This window comes from Anopheles merus, chromosome 3L (genome assembly GCF_017562075.2).
Source record: "Anopheles merus strain MAF chromosome 3L, AmerM5.1, whole genome shotgun sequence".
Classification (NCBI taxonomy): Eukaryota; Metazoa; Arthropoda; class Insecta; order Diptera; family Culicidae; genus Anopheles; species Anopheles merus.
The window spans coordinates 15,296,741-15,316,518 of NC_054085.1; the positions used below are offsets into that span (position 1 = coordinate 15,296,741).

Consider the following 19,778-nt stretch of genomic DNA (forward strand, 5'->3'; position numbering starts at 1 on the left):
GATTAGTACTTTGGAGGAATGTTTTGTTTCGCCGGGTAGCATAACTTCAGGCGTTTATCTTCAGCAGTAGCTACCGTTTTGAAGAATTTCGCTTCCATTTGACCGTGTCTGATGCTGCTGTTGCCCTCCGAAGCTGATTTTATTTGCTTCAGCCCACTGAAATGTTTCCTCCTCGTTCAGAACTCGTTAAAACTCAACAATCATCCCCGGCAAAGCTAATCCTAGGATCTGGTAATCCATGGTTTTATGGTACAGTCCCACAGTTTTCCGATTAACTGATCCCACTGCCATCGATTCGTCACGCTCAATGGTTCCCGGTCTCCCGGTCAAATTGGTTCCGAATTAAATCATCCTACTCGAGACAATCGCTTCATTCCAAAACTACCCGCTAGGCTTGCTCTGTTTCCCCCTTCATCCCAGCAGTCGTACAGCTGGGTGAGCGAATTCCTTACCTCGTGATAAAACTGTACCAACTGTCAAGTGGTAAACCAACAAAAACCCGACCATCGTCGACTGGCGAGAACAATCATTTGACACTCATTAACCCACCGCTCGGGCACCCCCAGCAGCACAGGGTAGTCTCACTGGACGCCGTTTTCGCTTCTGACGCTTCGCCTCGTACATGCTAAATCCAAACCACATGAGCTCATTTGCAGCCGAGCGCCGGTGGCTACGGGATGGAAATTCAATCCCATTTTGAAGCACGGAGTCCACGGAAATACGATCAAGTCCCTTTTGTGTGCGTGTATGCTTCAGGTTGCAATCGATTCCCGACGGCCCAGTCCCCAGACGTGGTAGAATGAATGTCACATTTAAGCTTCCGCTTTTCCAACGTTCGTGCTCGATAATAGGCCCACCGTCTGACGTGTGGACGCTTTGCGGAAACAATCACAGGAACCTATAAATTAATTCTGATGCATGAACTCTCGGAGGCAATGCTACGGCACAGGCGAATACATTACCGTTGGTCGGTACGACGAAAAGATGCCCTCGTTTTGGACGACCGATATCGCATTCTAATCCGACATGGTTGATATCGCTAATAATTATTACTTCCACAACATGAAACACCCATGTTTATGGTGGACAGGGGTGGAAAGTCCTTTCCTAATCTAGCGTAAAAATCAATCATCTAAATGTGCTAATCCTCGGTTGTATATGAGCCCTTCTTCCTGAAATCAGTCCCACCAACCAAAGAAAAACAGAAACTTTTGCTCACCGAGCACCGAAAGCTCTGTTCCATCTCACCATCACGACAAAGCAAAACTTCTCTTCCTTGGTTCTCTGCATCCCAACGTCCCAACAGGTCCCTAAACTGACCTGAATCTTGTAGCCGGCGCACCACAACGGTCCAACCAGTGTCCCGCCGCCGCTTAGCCGGCGGGTCTTTGGAGAATTCTCTGCCGATTTGTCCGTCGATAGCGAACCTTCTGCTATCGGGCGGAGGGGGGCCTATGGGGATAGAATACACTCAGCAGACGACCATTCGGCTGGGTGGGATTTCGATTTAGTCGTCAAATATCCTCAAGGTATTTGTTTAAATCCTTTTGCTGTCTCACCGGCCGGTCGGGCAGCTAAACCTCGGGTAGACAATGGGAATATCTTCCTACACCCCCAGAGGCGCAAACCGTTTAGTATCTCAGTCGAGTAGTATCGCTTTTCCAGGAAGAGCCATCCTGGGATTGCTTCCCGTGCAAAGCTATGTTTGCAACACTTTCCGATACGCAAGGGCACTGATGCTGTGGAGTGGTGGGCCATATTTTTCATAAATACTAAATGCGCGCTCTACGTTAAACCACCTCGGCCTAGCCGGGCATCCGGCATCGGCCACCGTTTATTATCGGTCAATTCAGGCTGCCAGCATCAGCATCAGTGCGCTCTATCTCGCTCAATGCCCTTTCATGATCCGGTGCGGTAGAGACTGTAATTATTCCATCTAAAACATGCCCTCTGGGTGGTGTTGTTTTTTTGCTGTTGCTGCTGCTGCTGCTGCTGCTGCTGCCATCACGTTCTGCTGTTCCGGTACCGGCCAATGAAATAGATTGGATGGCTGGGCGAACGAGACGCAACCACCGACACGTAATCAGAAACGGAGGCTTTGAAGACGGCCAGAAGCCCAATTGCCCTCGGGGAATTGCCGAAGTTCATTCATCTCGCCTGTCTGGGGCGTCTATTGAAAGGGATGCTATGAGTTGCGAGAGTGCTCGATTGGCTATATCAGGTCTATTCTAGCGAAACAATCATATCTAGGAAGTTATCTCTCTCTTCTTAAACCGTCTTTTCAATAAAAAAAACGTCACTTTTTGCGTAAAACGATATCTAATGCATTTAAATCACTCTTTCAGCCTACATTTATAAAAAAGATTCCGAGGACAGGCATTATTGAGCCTCTGCTGAACTGAAACACTTCCACGATACTGCCCATGATAAGAAGGCTCGATTTTTTTCGCGGATTAAGCATGTTGATAAACGCTTTTTGCGTTGTTTATCTTCAACATTTATCCGTCGGTCGATGCTTTGATCTTGTTGCAAGAAGAAGAAGACAGTGCAAAAAAGGCCATCAGAGGCTGAGGCAGTGTTACAAGCGCGTGGATCTTTTTTATTTTTATTTGGAAGGTGATAAAAACATAAACCAAAGCAATCCCGTATTATTTAAGCGCTTTTTTTTGGCTATCCTCTTTCATTTGACACGATTTCATTTCGTTTGTTTCATGAGCGGCGCGATTCCAGAAGACAAAACAAAAACCTTTGGACACAAGATACATTCAACGCCGTTGGACTAAGCCCCTGTTTTATAGCCTCTTGCGAAACAGCTCCAAAATCGGTTCTTTTTTTTTTAGGGAGAAGGCGTTTCCTTACACCATCAACAGACGCGATCGGAAAATGACTCACGCGAGTGACAAAAAAAAAGGAGGAAAAAAACAACCACCCACCCAGGAAACCGATACCGATAAACGAAAGCGATGAACGGCGATGAGGGGCCAAGCCAAATGCAACCGGCAACGATACGAATCTGAAGCATTACTCTGGCCCCATTTACTGCCGCTGTTGGGGCCATGAGGTTTGTTTCCCCATAGTCTTCCCTCCCCAAGAGACTTTCTCGTGGCAAAACAGAAGAAATGGCAGAGCGAAAGGAAAAAAACCCAAGCCCAATCTTTCTCTGCTTTCGGCCCCGTGCAATGAGTCCTGCTGCAGAGCAGACAAGCAGACAACGAAAAGCGTACGCTTTTCTTACGGAGGGGAGCAAGGCCACGCAATTCGGAAATGTTTTAGGCCGCCTTTTTCATTCGATTATCCTCACACTTTTGTTCCCTCGTGGTTTCTTGGTTTGGTGCTTCCCTTCTGGGCGGTTGTGCGAAATGTCACCCCGCACTTATTTCTTATTTGCGAAGCCGACAACCCCACCGCCACGGCGTCCACGAGGACCGAACAGCAGCAAAGGGAGTAAGTAAGCGGCTCAGCATAATAAAAGTAGACAAAGCACGAAGGAGATGCTCTCCCCTAGTTTTTTTTTTGCTGGATAAATGAAGCGATTTGAATTTATTCATTTTTAGATTATGCCTCGAGTTTGGTACACATTCGGCAAACCTCCCCACTGCTCGGTGGAAGTCTTATCGATCGTGGCGCTTGCCATGTTTGCCATCATCAGTATTCTACAGACGTGGACGGGGCGGAGTGTGTTGGGCGCTCACCGGGACGCTCTGATGGAATGTTATTGCTTCCTTTTGTTTCCTTGCTTTGTGTTCCCCGTTGTTGGCCACCGCTTGGGAGCGATGGTTTCATGTGGAGATGAAAATTTATTTCACCCAGCCAGTGTCTCAGAGGTTTTTGCACGCGTGCATGCTGCTGCTGATGCTGCTACTTTTTGGATACTTTCTGGCAGATGATTGCAATCGATAGTAAGGCCAAGGGACTTTCTTTGTCGACTTTCGTAAAAAGCGGTCGGGTCTGTTTAAACTTCTCCAGGACGCGTCCTGCTTTAAGCCGTGAAACGTATTCATTGTGCTGATGGCAAAAGCGATCGCTTTTCGGCACACCTCCTGGCAGCTTAAATACAAAGGAAATGGAGGGTGGTTTTATTAAATTACCTCACCCGGGATAAAGTGAGCTGAAATACTCTTTTGGAAATGAAAATGTTCTAAAATGAGAGGGTTTTTTCTCTCTCTCTATTTTACTATAAATTTCCTGTGACTGTGGCTTTCTACTTTGGATTTCGATTAGGGCTGGTTGGAAAGGAAGAAACTCTACTGAGCTAATATTTCACCTTCTCGCGAGTTAAACTATCGACTTCTAAGCGAAGCTTCTGCACAATTACCGTTCGTTACGGTGCCGTAATCGTTTCGCAGCAAGCAGCGGTAACAGCGCGACCGATCGCTCTCGTTACGCGTTGGCCTTGGCCGCTGTCAACGTGCACTTGCTGAGCGTCGTCGTCGTCGTCGTCGTCGTCGTCGTCTTACAACCCTACTAACGAGAAACCGCACCCACCGGGCTGGCGAAAGGCGAGTGCGGGGTGCAATATCTTTGCGTCGATGATGAAGGAATTTTTAAATTTTCTACAACCCGCCTCACTGCCCGGTCCCACAGCAATGTCTTGCACGCAAAACCTGCAGCTCTCGACCGTGTCTTGCGAGCGATCCGCCCCACAGGATGCTCGTAAAAAAGCGGGCGTAGCGGCCCTTCGAAACGGGCGATAGCGCGCCAACATTAAGCCACTGGAGTGGCATGTGTTTGTGTGTTTGTGTGTACATCTCTCCCCCTGCTCCCCTGGCTGCCTGACAGGGCGCAAACGAGCACGCTCACATTCATACTAATGACGCCATAAATCAACCTGCGTCTGGTTGAGGATGTAATTTAGATAACTCCAGGCTCGTGTCCTTCGCGTGTCTTTTTTTTTTTTCGCTCCGTCTTTTGCTCCTTCAGTAAGCTGCACTTCTCTTGGGAGTGTTTGTGACTCAGCGTTGGAGGCTTTATGGTTTTTTTTTTCTTATCCACCCACATTGCCCTAGTTAGTTGTGCGGGGGGTGGTAAACGAGGTCCAACACACACACAAAAAACGTCACACAGTAAACCATCCAGAGGAACTCGGTTTTTTTCTGTGCTAAGAGGCCAATTCTGTACCCGGAACAAATATACGTGAGCAGAAGAATCTGTCATAGGATGAAAAATTTGCCCGATAACACCGCCTTAAGGTTCATTGCACGTGCGACGCTTAAACGGAGAGCTGCCAAAAAACAAACGCTTCCGACCGATAAGACCATTATGCTTCAAACGAGTAACAATCGTTTAATTTCATTTCATTGTGTGTTTTAGCATAAAAATCGTTTTGGGGTTTTGAAATGGAAATTTTGCACTTTTTCCTTCGATAACATGAATTTGGTCCTATTTGAAAATCAGGGTTTCGTAGCTCCGTAACTGATGTTGTCCTCCCATTGTTACAGTTTGCAAGAATGGATTGCAAATTCGTCGTATTTGGAAGACAACCTTGTTGGACAATATCTTTGCTGTGATTATTGGTTTTAAAAATCATTTGAATTTGATTGTTCCTAGTAAATGTTCTTCTTCTGGATTCCTTGATCCAGTTAAATTGGTCACCTCTTTCCTCTGTACGTTCTTAAAAGAAACAGGAACGAAGGCTTCGTGGAACACCCTTTATGGGAAAGCTATTCAAAGGAACGGTTTTGTCTCCAATAATGTTCCTATTGGATTCAGCAAAATCCTTCTTATTCAGGATAATCCTGAATCGACTAACTAATCGAACAAAGACATTGACATCGTGGTAGTCGAGAGTTTCCATACGATTCCAAAGCGTATTAAACATTCCAGCTATAAGGCTATAGACATTCTACAACATCTAAAACATCCGAAAGTGTCATCCGAGCACTTTACGTCAATGTTTCACGAATAAATAAAATCAAACAATTACTTCCCCGTTATATTGCACTCAACAAAAGATGTATTAAGTGCCGCTCGCTAAAGTACCACCACCCAATGTACTTACAACGCGCATTAGCAATCGATAACGAGATCGTTCGCTCGAGCCCAATAAAATCAGGGAGTGCTCTAGCAGGCACCCGGATTTAAACTATGACATTATCAAATTATTGTCCAGGCAGTTTCCTCTTTCTGGCAAACGGCAAGGGGATAAGGAGGTACACGTCGGCAGCAATAAATAACGCACCCCATGCTGGCACCGCTCGGGAGACTCGGGGAACAAGCAGCCCTCATAATCCCTGTGCGCAAATCCGGGCACCGTTTTAATTCGAAATTGAATGTGCGACACGCATTAACAAATGCTTTGCCGAAGTGGTAAGTGAGAAAGAGGGGATTTACATGAGCCCGGTAGAACATGTTTTATTCTCTTGTTTAATGTATCGGGCGCAGGATTAGCAAAAAAGGGGTCCTCACTGGGAGGGATTGCACCCGGTGTTGAATCCGGGGCAATGTCACCGAGCATCCCTTGTAGAGCCTAACCATTAGCGCTAGGAGAACGAGAGAGAGAGCTAGAATTTAGATGAGTTCAGAAGAGAGATAATTCTTTCCAGTAGATTTAATTGATATCGGTTCCGAGCAATAGATAATTCCCATCCGGCAGCGCAGATAGCAATAATCGTTCATCTAGCACGGCTTAGTGGTTTCTTGTTGCGAAGCGTCGCTGCCTTCTAGCAGCATCTTTTTAGTTTTGCGTTGCATTTTCTGTTGCACCCCGTGGCCACTTTCCAACGGGACAAGGTGAAAGGAACCAAAAAAAAAAGAAGGAATGAAAAAAGGAGGGTTTAACGCACAATTGAACCATTCGAGCCACACATGCACCTTCGAAACCGGTTGTAGAATATCCTGCGGCTTAATTGTGTTCACCCCACTTCAGATATTGTCCTCGATACACGACAATTGCACACAAACACACATACACACACACGCTACGGACCATCTACGGCAGCGACGCATGTTACAAAACAGAGGACAGAGAACAACAGGGGCAGAACAGCGCAAAGGTAGCGCAAAGGCTTGGGCTGTCGGCAGGGTAACAACGTATTATATTGCCATCGTCATCACCATCAAGCATGATTGTTGGGTGCGATTTCGGTACCAAAAGTCTGCCACTGCAAAGGTAACATGTTTGACAACAATGGGCGAATATGTGTCACAACATTAGGCGGGGGCATTGCCTTTGATACGGGAATGGTAAGTAATGGGCACGCAGCGAGAGCTACAGAGGCTCAAGGGTTAGAGCATGTGAAAATTGTGAACAACTGCCAGCAGCCGGAAGTCACGCAGTTTTTTTTTTCGATCTACTACTGATGCTACCTGCTGATTTGTAATGACGATTGCTGTCAGGGTTTGGAGTTGAGCTTCGTGCGGGGAACATTGTTACAGATCGAATAAGGGAGAGAGAGCAGGCGGGAGATCTGTGAGCTCATGTACGAAATTAATCACATGTAAGCTGGCACGGTGTAGTTTTCATCAATTACTTGAACTTGTTAGGGTAATGTCAAGGAATTATTGATGTTGAAGTTTTAATGCTTCAGATCAGAGGGTTTGATACCGAACAAATGTGCTTGTTTAGGTATCATTTAAAAGATGCCTGGTACATTCCAGGCTCCTCTACATCATTGAACATCTAATTTGTTTGTAAGTTCCACTGAAACAGTCATTGAAGTCTTCAGCTGAAAATTCTAGTTTTAATATCTGCAATCAATACAATTTTAAGTTCTTCAATATTTCAATTTTTGGGTGGATAAATTAAGGTTTAAGGTATTTTTTGATGCATTCTTCAAAATAGACCAAGATGTGTATTCCATAGGTTTTTTTTTCTTTTGGTTAAATGTAGTGTAGCATTAAACATCAATTCAATTGTAAGTTAAGACAAACAAAACAGTAATTGAAACTAACTAATAATTAAGGTCGTCAGGAATGACTTGGAAGATCGCTTGATGCATCATGGGGAATTCTTCATTCACTGGACCAATCAATGTATCTACTGCCAGGCTCAGAATACAAAAGTCTGTTTTACAGAGTAGGCAGCAAAGATCGCAAGCATAGTGGTAAATATGATATTAACGAGCAATTTCGGCTTCTGCAAGACATGATCCATCTACCTTTCTTCAACTAAATCGAGCTAATATTGAACATTGTAAATAATGCATCACTTACGCATTGCGCACGTTTTGTTTATCAAAACAATCAGATCATCTTAATCAAACAAATCCAACACAGTACAGCCCGCTGGAGTGGTGGACGATTATTGCGCCCTGCTGCGTCCGTATCGTTCCAATACAAATCCCCTTATCGCCGAACCACGGAAGATCATTGCACGCCAAGCCACCGGGCGCCGTTCGTCAGCAAACGCCATCAGTCGCGTGCCGTGTTTGTTTGCGCTAAAGATAATCATAAATCAGCGTATCATTAAACAACACACCGACATGACAAGATCGGTGGTAGGAATGATCTCTTACTCGTGTCCTTCAGCATTCAGCTCAGCTGCCCGTCGTCGGAAGCTGTGCTGTCGCTCTCTCTCTCTCACTCTCACCAGACGGTACGTATCACTGTTTGCCGTATCGTCGTCAATACTTTTTATCCATCATCCTTTTTGACGGTTGCGGGTTTTCCCTTCTTGTCTGTCTCTTGTGGCTGCTGGCGTGGGATGAATGGCTGGAATCGATGGATTAGCGGCACAGCTATCATCCACCCAGAACATGACGCTTTGTGTGTGGGTGTGTGTGTATGTATGGCATTCAAATTATTGCGAGACAAAACGGCCAAGATGTGCGATAAATCGGGTAGAAAAGCAAAAGGTCCCCCGAGGACACGATGGCCCGGTCGGACGCGCGCGGGAAGCAGCAGCGCACGCGAAAGAAGGGAGAGCAAACCAGAGACTCACAACATACCGTGACTAACCCTCGTCACATTTCATTAAGTACCGACACGTGTTGGTTTGGTCGCTCCGAGCCCGGCGAGCCGGGATGGTGCGTCGGGCAAACTAATCGTGTCCTGAATATTTATTGCCATTTTCCTTTCTTGAGGGCGAGCGCGGGTTTTGGTCCCGAATGCTGTGGGTTTTCCCGCTCGCCACCGTTCGAAAAATTAAGCCCCTGCGGCGACCCTTTTTCCGCGCGCGTTTCCTCCCTTCGTACCGAAATCGCTTTGGACGGTTATGATGCGTTGAAGTTTATTAGAGAGAAAGTTTGCTTCTCTCCCATTCTTCTCGCACGGTGTGTACGTTTTGGGTGCACAACCGCACAAATTTATCGTTAACCGTTTTGCCTCGTACCGAGAACGCATTTTTCACCACGTACAGGGAGAAGCAAAGGAAGAACAAGGGACGGCAAACGGGAAAATGTAACAAAAACCAATGGAAAACCAATTTCAGCTGAAGCAGATACAAATACGCCAGAGATGTCGTGGTTGACGACGGCTCGAAAGTGTATGCGCGTGTGTGTGTGTGTGTGTGTGTGTGTGTGTGTGTGTGTGTGTGTGTGTGTGTGTGTGTGTGTGTGTGTGTGTCCAAGCTGTGGCTCACCCCAGGAAAATGGTCCGAATCGAATTGTAAGCAGTTTATTGGCCCCACAATGGCCATTTGGTTTCGGGATTTGTTTTTGTCGGGGGAAGCGACCGTCGAGCATTAAACAACTGTCGACATTTTCGAGTGGAATGCGTTGCGTATGATTCCTTTAGTTTCACATTTTTATTTCCTTCCATCCGTGTTGGTTTTTGTAGTTCTGGATATCTTGTTAACAACATCTTTAACTACGTTTTGAAGGCAAAATACTGTTCAAGAACGAAGATTGTTGTTTGTTTGTTCCCCTTCTTCGATGTTAAGCGCTAACACCGGCACCGGATGTTTGTATGTTTGAGCCCAACAAATTTGGAGCGAATTATTACGCGCGCTTCCGGTGCTTTAATGTTGGCTGCTCGGTGGCGCTACCCGCCATGGAACAGGAGAGATGAATGCTGCCTACGTGGTATCTTTTTTGTTTGGATCAACGCGAGAAGAATCCTTTCCGAACCGCCACCAGAACGGAGTACACGTGGTGATCTGCACGTGAGTCAGAAAGCAAAACAATACCTACTTTCGTGATTCTTTTATCCGTGGACCTCGCAGGCATGCTGGAATGGTCGTAATTTATCGTGCATAACGGCATCAACAACAAAAAAAGAGGGCTCAAAAAAGTAAAACAAAACGCACCGAACAAAGTGGAAAAAATGAGCGCATAACGGAGATTTATGTTTCGGGCTGGGTGTGTGTGGAGTATGGTTGGTGTTCATTTTTGCGACTACTTTGTTTTCAGCCCGAAACGAGAGCTGATTCCTTCGCCTGGTTAGCCTTTCCTTTGTGTATCTTTTCCTGCTCAAAGTGGGAAAAGGTTTTATTGTTGTGCTGTGTTGTTTCTCCTCTTCCCGTACTGTTGGGCAGGTTGGTCGGTAGGAAGATTTTGATTTCCGGCAAAACAAACCGCTTCCCTTCCCGGTTTTACGCTCCATCATCATCAGGGATAATCTATTCGCCGACTCGCGCGTCCCGTAATTCGTCATTTTTTGGTCTTCCGTGCTGCTGAGAGCATGGAAAGGCTTTGCTTTGCCCTACCTTTTACGTTAAGGGGGAAAAACTTCTCTCAACGTCTTTTATCGACGCAATAAAAACCAAAGGAAGCCCTCTCGGTCCGTCTATACGTTCTGGAAATGATACACAGTGTGCTGTTACATTATGTGTAGGTGAGTACTTGAGGGCAGAGATTCGAGCTTTTTTTCGTGGTGGAGACCACTGCCTTCTTGGTTACATCATTACTTATAGCCGTCTGTAAACGAACTTGATGAGATGTTTTAATATTAATATGAATGTGTGTTATTATTTATGTAACTCTCCGCCACCGTACTTGTCACACATTCACGTGCTTCCACTTTGAAAGCCTTTCGTTTCCCCCTAACACTTTACAAACAGCTACAAACACTCGCTTCTTTGCGAACAAAGTTCCCGGAGTTCACGCTGTTTTCACAGCTTCTTGCTTTGTACTTTTGCACACCTTGCCTGGTTACTGTGTGTCACCACACACGCACACACAGGGTTAATTAATATGAATCTCTACGCTACACCACACTCTGCCGGCTGGTGTAATGGGTTTAAGAGCTTTCGAGCTCGGCGCTGCCTGCCCCCGACGGCTGCCAGCTTATTTTTTCTCTCCAACCCCAGCCACTTGTTACGCAGCTTTCTAGCAGACGAATAATAAATCCAGCACACGGCACGACGCTGCGAGGAAAAGACGCGGCGTAGTAAGTTGAAAACTCTACACCGGCGAAACGTAACTGTCGGCTTACGGGCTTGAGGTTCAAAAGTGTAACCACAATCGTAGGGCGCGCGAGCGTCGGTTGAAGAGGGCGCTTGGAATGCCGGGTACGGCCTACACCGTTGTGCAAGTGGCACTTACGTAGCCGGTGAAAAACGAATTGAAGTGTCAGGAGACGTTTGCCTGGCAGCGCAACTGATGACAGGATGACTACTCAGCTGATGTTAATTACAGCGAATGGGGTTGATGTACGTGTAAATAAGGCTGCAAATAGGTTGGGACTGTTTCGCTGTGGATGGTTGGATGAGAGGGCAATTTTCCGTTGATTGAAGCGTAAGTTTGTGAAAAGTCCATATTTCCTTAGATAATTTGATAGTCTCATAATCAATTGTCTTCAAATATAATTATTATTATATGTTTAAAATAACATTTAAGGTTTAGGTTATATAATTAAATGTCTCAGTTATGGCTATCACGTGAACTGATATAATTTATAGTTTATCGTACATAATTTAACCGTCAAATAAAGAATTGGACAAGCATCAACAATTCATAGAAAAGAAAAACATTGCTAAGCGCCTGAAGGTATGCAATGCAATATATTATACTATGTTTTCTAGTTTATTTTTTATTTTGACTAAGTTTGGTAGTTCTAGCCTTTTTTCACATTTCCTGAGTAATTTTTTCACATTTATTGAAACAGGTTTCCAAATGCAAACTGTAAAATGATTGCTCCTTTGCTTACGTTTTACAATCCCTTTTATGAATGAGATGAAAACACACTACAGAAAAAACTTATTTGTTTTTCATCTGCTGCTGTACATAAACCCTTTGGCAGGAGAGCAATCAAAAAAAAAAACTCGCAAGCCTTGTTCAAACCTTATCCTTCTCCGTGCCGCTCCTAAATCCCGCCACAACATGACCGGAACATGCAACTAACATTGTCAGTTCAATTAATCAGGTCTAATAAAAAGAGATGCACGTTCCATTGAGCTCCAACAGAAGACGCACCAAAAAAAAAAAACAACCTGATCATTCATTCTGAACCTTGTTACTGATTTTTTTACATCCAGCCTATTCTCTTTTTTTCACTCTATTTTCCCCGTCAAGCTCACTGATCTGTGTGTGTGTGTGTTTGTCCTGAGTTTGGTCGGGCCTAGGCCAGAGCCTTTTCTCTGTGTGGCGCTGCAAACATCAATTACGCGTGTAAAGCACGTGATCACGGGCCGTGCGAACGCTCGCTCGACAAAAAGGCTCACAACCCTATCGGGTTTCCGGTACGGTCAACGGGTTTCCCGATCCTGCACAGCCCCCGTTCGGACGAAAGCAAACGAATGTGTACCTAAACGGAAGGCTCCCGGGGGACGGGGAGAAGCATTGCTATCGATGGTGAATGCTAGCAAACAGCAGCCGCCATTGGATATGTTTCAGTTTCGTCGTCCCAGTTTTCCAACTGCCTAGTGCAGCGGAGTGATTTGAGGCGTTCGATGCTCCGGGGAAGTAACGAATACATGTTTGGCGATCAACCCGAGCAGCCACTATCACGGGGCGTTTGGAGAAACACAGCAAATCGCACCGTGGGAGTGTTGCGATTCCAGCCTGAGCTTGGGAAAGCGATGTCGTCCGATGGAACGTCGGTTTACAAATATAAGGCTCGGTATCGAAAATGCGATTTGATTGCGAAACGGATCGCTCGGAATGATGTTTTTAGGGTGTGCATTGAAGTGGGAATAGTTCGTGCGTTATGAGTTTCTGTGGAATATTATTGTTGATTCCTGTATGAAGCTGATATTCCTGGAAAAGAGTAAAATTACACACTGGATGTGCTTTTTTCTCCACCATTACTCTACCGAATATTCCTCATACATTTAAAGCATTACAGAAACTAGTTACAAACTACTTTTACATCCTAAAGTTCCAACAAACTACACCACAAGCGAGCGATGTGAGATAGAAATCCAAACAACCAACAATCTAACACCTCTCGCCCTTCCAATACACCTTCTAGAACACTCCAAACGACTGCTCGTACAGCGAGAATGCATGCACATCATCATTATTTTCATCGCCACACATCTCCATGAGCCCACGAACATCCCCATTTCCCACGAGGGACGTTCCACACGGTATGCCATCCATCCATCCATCCGTCCTGGTCTCGGTTCCGGATAGTCAAATTGTTGCTGCCACCGTCCTGTGCACGGTGCAGACGAGCGCTCGTATGTCTGCAGAATGGTGTACACGAGTACGTTGCTGCCTTCCTGGGGACCGACTGACTCTGTGCCCGTGCTTTGGTACGCTTTGGCAAAGCTGTTGCGCTTTGTGCCGTTCCACAGGGAATGTAGGAAAAACAAAAATAAAATAACACACACACACATGCAAGAAGGGAAACGCATCATACACGCCTGAATGATCGAATCAATTTGTGCTGTGCAAATTGTACTGCAATCTGATGCGCTGGTGCAGTTAAGCAGATAAGAAGGATGGTTAGTGGTGGGCGAGAGTGGGTGAAAATGAAACGCATCATTTTCTGAATGCAGGGTAGGTACGGGTTGTTAGATGGGGAGCGAGTTGTGCTTTGTGGCATAAAAATCAACCATAATTACAACGCACTGAGGTGTAAATGATTTATGTGGTAGTGCGTTGATGCTGAAAGTTTTCCATTATCTTGCTTCTCTTTTTTCTGCCCGTAAACTAAAACGAAAGGGGCACGTGGTACATTTGTTGGCATGAAAGTACAGCAACAGAAAGGAAAGGATACCCGTTGACCCATAAGAAATGAAGGCACAAAACTGCTAAAAAATTCATAACATTTGCAGCAAAACTTTCTCAGATTTTAGTGATTATGAGCTTCAACACCGGCGCTACTTTACATCTTAACGTTGACCCACTTTCTGGTGTTTCCAAGAAAAGGGAATCCTCCGGTCACTACTTTCTCAGCTTCAAGCGTTAAAAGCGGACGCAAAGGTAATGGCGGGACCGGCAGTGGAAAATGGAGCCTGATGGAATTAATTCATTATCAAAAGTGGAGTGAAGCGAAAAAGCATCCAAATGCAAATGATTGCCGACCCGACCCGACCCAACCCTGCGTGATGATTAGGGAGCATTTTAACAATTCAAGAATAGCAGAAGAGGAACAGAGAGGAATTACTAATGTGGAGTAACAGAAATGATTCACATTGAAGATGTCGGTTTCCAAGAAAATGGGCGATATTTGTTTTATTTATAAGCTAACTATCAAACAGTCATACTTACATTGTAAAAGAAGATACGAAAGAAACATAATCCAAACGCGTCGGTCAATCGTTGCTATCATGACGTCATGGGCCCTGCTTTATCCCTCGTTTTGGTTTTCCATTCGTGGCCGAATGTTTTTTTAATCACTAGCAAAGCAGAGGGAGGTGAAAATACTCTTCACTTTTCTTCACTCGAGCGTCGTATCATCGTGAAAGGTGCACTTTATTTATTTATTTTTTAATATAAGTTGCTGCTGCTTTACCCTTCAAACACGGAACACACTCTTCCACACGGAGTACATTTAGCATACAGGTTTGCAGCACTGCTTTTCTTCTTTCTTTTATTTAATAAAATTTATTTACTACATCTGATGCTTCACTTGAATGATTTTCTACACAAAACTAATAGAAAAAAGAGAACAGGAATTATAATGTTACTCTACCAAGAAATCAACAAGAAAGCAGTGGAGAAGATAAGTCTAATGGGCACTAATTAAGTTTGCACTGATAAACAACGCACAAAGCTACACAGCTAACAAGTTCATTAGAATAGATAGCAGACGGGGAAAGAATGAGAACGAAAACAATAAAGAAAGATGAAAACAAAAATCTTTCGCTTCGAGTCGAGCGAAAAACAAGGAAACTATTCACAGCACGTCCAGTTTGGCGCAGCACGTTGAATCTTTCTCCACCAGAAAATTCAATCTCCCTTTTCCAGTAGCTTATTTCTGTAGAAGAAAATGAGAGAGAGAGAGAAGGGGGTAACATTGTTAAATTGCATCCATTATAATTATTACGTTTTGTTTTTTATTTAAAGTAAAGCAGGAAAAACGAGAAAAGGTTCTAGAAATGCATTCGAAAGGAGTCTGTGGAAAAGCTGGGGAAAATCATTCCTAATCTAACTCCAAGCCGCCGTAACAACCCGCTCACAGGTGCTGCTTTGCATCTTGCTTGTTCCCGCGAAACTCCACCTCAACTCATCGAAAATGCAAATTTTCTGTTTCCATCCATCGTACGAAAAAAAAAGAATGACTACGCAATCGCTATTCAAAGAATACAGAAGCTTCGAAAAAAAAAGGAAAAAGCCTACAGATCTTACAACACGCAACACTCTTCCGACCGACACTTACTGGGTAGAGAGTGAGGTTAAAAAAAAAAGCGTGGTATTTTCAGAATTTCGGCTCTCTATAATTTAATGTATTCGGTAATTATGCCTTAAAGAACGAGCGAACATAAATACAACCCCTCTCCCCCTCCCTACACTGATCTGACGCTCAACCCCGGGGCTCGTTTCAATTCCGTCAGCCGCAGGGCGATGTTGTTGTAAGCGTGACGGCTTCCTCTGTGTCTGTGTGTGTATCTGTGTGGGTATGTTTGGTTTCCAAAAACCTAGGGACCGATTTTGGGAAAGCCACGTTGCCCCACCGCCCTAACCCCGAGGCATCGCGGCAATGGAACGAAAATGGAACGAAAGCACTCGACCCAAATCTTAAAGCCTCATTATAATTTTCCACCGGAGCTACCACCGGTTCCCTCCGCGGCTCCCACGTGCCCGGTGAAAACTAATGGAAATAATTTAATTTTCTACATCAGGCAGGCCCGTGCGTCAGGATGGGGCAGTGTCGCGGGGAGGGCCCATTTTCGGAAGCGGCATCGGGCCGCGCGCTCTGGTTAATGGAGCCGCCCGGTAGCTTGTGGCGGAACGACCACGGTTTGAAGGATGGGTACGGAGCGCGATGTGGCTTTTGAAGGGTCGATGAAACATCGAAAGCCATTGTACATCGAGCTGCAAACGAGGCTACAGTCGCCTTAAAGCGGAACTGTGGAAATATGCAACGATCGGAGTGAGTGTTGGTACGAGAAGTTAGAAAAGAAAATTGATTGTCCTACTGAAACGATCGAAAGAAAACGGCCTTTAAGGTTAATAAGCGCTTAATTAAACGTTATTAATAGCCGAAAGAAAAAAGATATCTCATACAGAACAAATATCTGGGTTAGTTCGAACGGTTCACAAATTGACACAGATTAACCATAATCACTCAATGGGGAAACTTTTACCCATAAAGCACCGCGCAAGAAAGCAGAACGGGAAAAAGCTTCAACGCCGGCACAATGCACGTCCCACGTAAGCAATATTTTCCACGCTCTAACACCTTCCTTACATACTTCGCGCGCACACACACGCACACACACACACACACCCATTTGCCTTCCATTCGTTCCATCGTTAAATTGCGAGCGAAATGCCAGCACGGGAAAGCGATGGCACGAATTCATCAATTAGTCATTCCCAGTTCATTTGCTTCCTCTCGGTACATCCGGTCGGTAACAACGGACGGATCAGGAACGTGCCCGCCGGAAACGGGCGGCAGTTGGCAGTAAACTATCGCTCTCGGAGTAATAGTTTTCCCGCTTTTTTTGTGGGTGGATGGAGGCGATGGAGACGATGGTAGTATGAACGGAAGAAAAGTCACACCCAAACTACCGGTGGCTCATTTTTCATCGAATGGAATGTGGTGGAAGAAATGGAGGGCGAAAAATGTGGCACTGGAACTGCTCATTATAGCTGGAGCGTGCGGTGGCATGCAAGGTGGCAAAGGAAAAGGGTTTTGAGGTAGGGCAGGTAATGCTGAACAAATTGTGATTCGGCATGGAAACTTTGATAAGGCTCGGTTTTTGGCTTTTTTCTTTCTTTGCCGCTTTTTTACATCATTTGCCCACTTAAAGTGTTGTAATCTTGTTATTATCTGGAATTACGTTTTCGGTGAAAGTTTTGTCACTATACTCCATGCCAAAGGGAATCAAGATTCTATTGTTGTACGTAACTGTTAAGGCCCAATTTCCTTCGGTCAACTGTTACCTAATTTACGGTCTTTGCTGTTTTCTGAGGTTAAAAATGTCCACACAAAAATAATCTCTGGAAGCTATTTCATCTCCATTAATTATGGTGCTGGCGATAATCTCGTCCTTTTTCTCCCTTGTTGCCTGTCCACTGATGTTGAGCTTTCTTCTCACAAGTGAAAAGAAAAACCATTCTATATTTGTTGTTTTTTCGCTGTCAGCAGGATGAAGGTCGCTTCGGAGGACTCGCTTTCGCTTTTTAGCTTGAAGCGTTTTTTACGATCGTTAGTGAGTGATGCGCATTAATGATGTGCAGGTAGCGCATAAAGGTATTGTTGTTTCATTAGGCCATGCTGGGATGGGATGGTTGTTTGTGTTTTATTGTGCCACAAACAATTTACAGTGTGCGGGGAAAAACAAGGCCTAGAAAAATATAAACATAATTTTAATCAAATTAGAACTAATTTATTTTTCATTTAAGTATCAATTCCTGCGTTACAAATGTTACTTGTTTGAAGCAACTTTATCACATGAAAAAACGTTCTGAGCGCCTTTTACATATTTGTTTCACCAATTTATTTGCAACAAGCCAAAACAAACGCTCGCTCATTATGCTTCCCTCGTTTCACTCGCTCATTGCACGGTCTATTTCTAGCGGACAATAGTTGGCATCATTTTGGGGTGCGATTCAGCGTTACCATCGTGACTGGGCCACATTTCGCCCGGAGAATGCGCTTTGTTTGTGTGCGAACACAGACACAGAACAAGGGTACAACGGGGGAAAAAAAGAAGAGGTCGAGCTCCCTCCCTATGTTCGCCTATCGATCGATGAAAATTGGGTTAAATCCAACAGTCATCTTGGCACAGACGATTATTGATCGTTCACCAGGCGTGGCGTAGAAACATTCACACAAACCTAGACTCACACGGAGAAAGAAAGGACAGAGAAGCTAAAAGGCATCCGCATTGAATGCTGTTATGCTGGCACTGCCACAAAGAGCGACTATGGCACTGCCACGCAGTTCAGACACTCAGACAACATTTGATCATAAATGTCAACCGGTTCGGTTCCAACTGTCGCACACGATTGCAAGTTGCTGGCGGCCCTCTCTGCCTTAAAGAAGGTAAATATTTCAGGCCAAACATTTGCTGGCTCGAAACGAAACCGGAGCGACTATTATGGGGAGTGTGTGATGGTAGACGAACACACTCACACAAAGACTCGTGCCTAAAACTGGTAATAGATGCTGGAAGGGAAGTAGTAAAAGCATTTGGATTTATTTCTAAAATCGCATCACAAATCACCGATAGTGCAGGAGCTGGTGCATTTGAGCTTCTCCTTTTGTTCTATTGCTCTCATCTCGACGGGAAAAAACTGTTCGATATAGCGTTTGCACCGCTTTCACATCCCGCTGTATCGTCAATCGTAAGCCTTTGATTCGTTTCTGAGCGGGGTCCTGCAGAGGGAGTGTTTCCAACTCTAAGGCTTACCTCAACGCGTCTCGTGCTTGCAATAACAGCAATCTAATAGAAGGGCTTGCTCTCGCGTGCACTGCGTGCGTAATAATCGTGTAGGGACTGCCTGGCAGGTCCCCTTTGGGCGCGTACGCAGCGAAGCGCGTATTTACATCGCGGTTACGGGTGCGCCCAACCGAGCCCAACCGAGCATGCATAATCTTTCCCGCACCAACAGCATCAAAGCATTGGGGGGAGAGGGTAGGAGCTGGCCCGGTGGTCGCGAATGAATCTCGCAAATTTTGGGCGCACGTGGCGAGATACGATGTTACAGCGAAGGCGTGCAAAAAAACAGATACTAAAGGGGTTTTCCCCAAAAAACAAATGTGTATTTGAACGGAACGAGTGCTTTTGGTGGGGGGGGGGGAATAGAAGGGGTGCACACACGTGCCACTGCGACCAGGGGGGGTTGTGTTGTGGTATTACTCCGAAGCTACTTAAACGCACACCGGCACACCGCGTGCGCGTTTCCACCGAATGGCGTGACGGGCCGGAATCAAAATCCTCTTAGAAGGCTTCGGTGTGTGTGTTTGGCGCACGCAGTCTGTGTCTGTGTCTGGAGTTGGTGGAGGATAACGACAAAACGAGTAAAACCGCACGCGAACATTTAATTACCATATCGAACTGATAGTAGACCAGACAGTAACCAACAGCTCATTTTCACACCCCATGCTTCGTGTTTTATGGGTCTGGCAGGGTTTCGATCCGTAAAAATAAACGGCCAGGCCGCTAGTCCGCTTGTTTTGCATGCCTAAAAACAACTTCGACGCACATTTCCCAATAGGCAGCTCGTGTGCCGAGGGGAGCAACCATCGCCCCAGTTTCCCACAGTAAACAGCTCACGGACGGCAATAGTCACGACATTTTTCCTGTGTAAAATGGCAAACAGGGGGTTGGGAGCCGAATA

At 45.3% G+C, this 19,778-nt stretch overlaps 1 protein-coding gene across 3 annotated transcripts in view; it reads right to left on the reverse strand.

The window, feature by feature from the left end:
- Positions 1-19,778, reverse strand: part of LOC121599301 — a 51,066-nt gene that overhangs the window by 24,356 nt on the left and 6,932 nt on the right. For all 3 annotated transcript variants that reach the window (XM_041927011.1, XM_041927009.1, XM_041927010.1), the window contains exon 2: positions 14,535-14,917. In XM_041927011.1, coding sequence (XP_041782945.1) covers positions 14,535-14,595 — 61 coding nt within the window. In that variant the 5' untranslated portion in view covers positions 14,596-14,917. The remainder of the gene's footprint in view (positions 1-14,534; positions 14,918-19,778) is intronic.